This window comes from Myotis davidii, unplaced genomic scaffold (genome assembly GCF_000327345.1).
Source record: "Myotis davidii unplaced genomic scaffold, ASM32734v1 scaffold326, whole genome shotgun sequence".
Taxonomy (NCBI): Eukaryota; Metazoa; Chordata; class Mammalia; order Chiroptera; family Vespertilionidae; genus Myotis; species Myotis davidii.
The window spans coordinates 386,736-389,813 of NW_006296626.1; the positions used below are offsets into that span (position 1 = coordinate 386,736).

The following is a 3,078-nucleotide window of genomic DNA, read 5'->3' on the forward strand; positions in this document are numbered from 1 at the left end:
CCCTCCTACGTGCGCACCACCATCAACAAGAACGCCCGGGCCACCCTGAGCAGCATCCGGCACATGATCCGCAGGAACAAGTACCGCCCGGACCTGCGCATGGCCGCCATCCGCAGGGCCAGCGCCATCCTGCGCAGCCAGAAGCCCGTGATGGTGAAGAGGAAGCGGGCCCGCCCCACCAAGAGCCCCTGAGCACCCCTCCCCTGAAGCAATAAAGGGTCAGCCGGCTCCTCAACCTTGCCTGGCCTCAGTGTGTGCGACCCCGCCCTGTCCCTAGAACTGTCCGCTCGTCTCGGGGGCTCCCACACCCACGGGCACTGAACAAACGTGTTGGCACTGAGGGGCCAGGTCTGGGGCAGGGAGACCCTAACAAGTAACGACCTCTAGTGACTGGCTGGCCCAGCATCTGGGCTCCCAGGGGAGGGCTGGGGGCTGGTGCAAATTCCTGTGTTCAGTGCATCAGAAGGCCACAGTGCGCCAATCAGACAGTGCAGATTGAACAGGGAACATCCTCGGACCCCACACTGCCAGGAGGACCTGACCGCTTCAAGACCTTCCATGGGTTTCCATCCCTGAACATTTAGGGTGCGTTTCCTAAGGGCTGTGGGCCTGGCCTGAGCCAGCACACTGGTCAGTCCGCTCACCGCACCTCAGCTCCAGCCCTCTCTGTGGCCAGCGGAGGTGGGAGTGGTTACCATCCAAGTCTTTTGAATTGATTTCAGGGAGAGGGAGAGAGAGATATTGATGAGAAAGATGGATCGGCTGCCTCCTGCACGCCACCTCCCGGGCATGGAGCCTGCCACCCAGGCATGTACCCTGACCAGGAGTCAAACCAGTGACCTGCCCAGCATGGGGCATGCAGGAGGCAGCCGATTAATGATTCTCGTGTTTGATATTTCAATCTCCCTCTCTGAAATAAAAAAAATACGTTCAGTGCTAAGACTGGAGCCTGCGCACAGCAAGTTCTCCGTCATTCAGTGGAGAACATAAACCCTGTGAGCAGCTGGACCTCTCATACATGCCCTGTGCGTGTACACATACATACATACATGTGCGGAAGTTTAAAAATTTGGCTCTCAAAATTTCAATTGTACTACTGATATTTAGCTCTGTTGACTAACGAGTTTGCCCTCTCTTTTATACATGCCCTGTGCGTGTACACATACATACATACATGTGCAGAATGGCCACTTCTCACTCAAATGCCCCAGACAGCCCCAAAGCAGGTGGCATCTCCACAGATACAGAAACAGGTTCATGTTGGGGGACGGTCACTGATAACAGGTCCTGACACGTGTTTTTCCTACCTGCTCTGTGCCAGCCACGTTACTGATGTTCTATCTCCCTCTCTGAAATAAAAAAATACATTAAAAAAAAAAAGATTCTCCTAGCCCATGGTCGGCAAACTGCCGCTCACGAGCCACATGCGGCTCTTTGGCTCCTTGAGTGTATCGGCAAACGCGGCTCTTTGGCCCCTTGAGTGTGGCTCTTCCTAAGCCTTAGGAGTACCCTAATTAAGTTACTAACAATGTACCTACCTGTATAGTTTAAGTTTAAAAAATGTGGCTCTCAAAATAACCGTATTATTGATATTTGGCTCTGTTGACTAATGAGTTTGCCGACCACTGCCCTAGCCTCTCACCCTCTTACCCCCTGCCTGGGTGCCTCAAGTCTCGGTATTTATCAACCTGTGATCGATCACAGGTGTCAACCACCACCTCTGCCTCTAGCTGTGTGTCCTCGGGGAAGTAACTAGACCTCTGCATCTTGTCAAAATTCAGGGGGTTAACGAACACAGTGCTAAGACTGGAGCCTGCGCACAGCAAGTTCTCCGTCATTCAGTGGAGAACATAAACCCTGTGAGCAGCTGGACCTCTCATACATGCCCTGTGCGTGTACACATACATACATACATGTGCGGAATGGCCACTTCTCACTCAAATGCCCCAGACAGCCCCAAAGCAGGTGGTATCCTCAATTCACAGATACAGAAACAGGTTCATGTTGGGGGACGGTCACTGATAACAGGTCCTGACACGTGTTTTTCCTACCTGCTCTGTGCCAGGGGCCGAGGGTCACATCAAGGAGACCCCCATCCCTGCCCTGGGGGACCCGTGCAGAAATGAGACCCTTGCTCCTGTCCCACTCCACAGCTTTGGTCTAGGGCCTCTGAGGACCCCGGCTGGGCTCCGGGCCCAAAGCCCTGCCAACAGGGGCTGACCACACAAAGGCAGAATTCCTCCTGGCCGCTCCAGCCCTCCCAGTGAGTGCACATGACCCTGCCCACTTCTTGCCAGAACCTTTGGTCTGCAACCTTGCCCGGAACCCTCCCGCAGCTCCCATACCTGCCAGTGAAAGGCAGATCCATCGGTGCCATGTCCATATCACCTCCCTGCACCCAGATGCCCGGGGCACCTGCGCTGGCGAAGGCTACACATGACAGCATGGTCAGGGGTCCGGGGTGCGTGATGGGAAAGATGGCACAACGTGAGGCACACCTCTGGATGTCGGGCAGAGGCGGCTAGGGCACGGAAGGGCTGCCGTGCTGATGGGGATAGACCTCCAGGGGTGGCCTGCTGGGTACCGGACGCTGCTAGTTACTTAGAATATGTATATACTGGTATATAATATATGTATGTGTAAATGTGTGTGTGTGTGTATATACATACATATGTATGTATATATATGTGTGTGTGTGTATATATATACACACACATACATACATATACAGCCATCCATCCCAAGGGCCATGGTGCAGCAGACCGCCTGCTGGGAGGCCAGAGAGTTAAGACACCACTAGGCTCACCTTTGCCTTAACTCAGAGATGGTGGCCCTGAGTGAGCTGGACTTGGCGGTGAGGGCTCACTCAGGGGCCGTGCCCAGTCCCTGCAGGCCGAGTATATAATTTTTTTTAAGAGGAAGAGAGAGAAACATCAGTTTGCTGTTCCACCCATTTGTGCATTCACTGGTTGATTTTTTTTTTAACGTCATTTTATTGGAACTACCTTTTTGTTTTTTTAAAAATATATTTTATTGATTTGTTACAGAGAGGAAAAGAAAAAGAGAGCTAGAAACATC

General features: G+C 52.8%; 1 protein-coding gene across 1 annotated transcript in view; it reads left to right on the forward strand.

The window, feature by feature from the left end:
- The window catches only part of RPL28 (ribosomal protein L28), a 21,956-nt gene extending 21,764 nt beyond the window's left edge, over positions 1-192 (forward strand). Inside the window, exon 5 of the mRNA XM_006772227.2 lies at positions 31-192. Within this exon, the coding sequence (XP_006772290.1) occupies positions 31-192 (162 nt within the window). The remainder of the gene's footprint in view (positions 1-30) is intronic.
- The last annotated feature ends 2,886 nt before the right edge of the window (positions 193-3,078 follow it).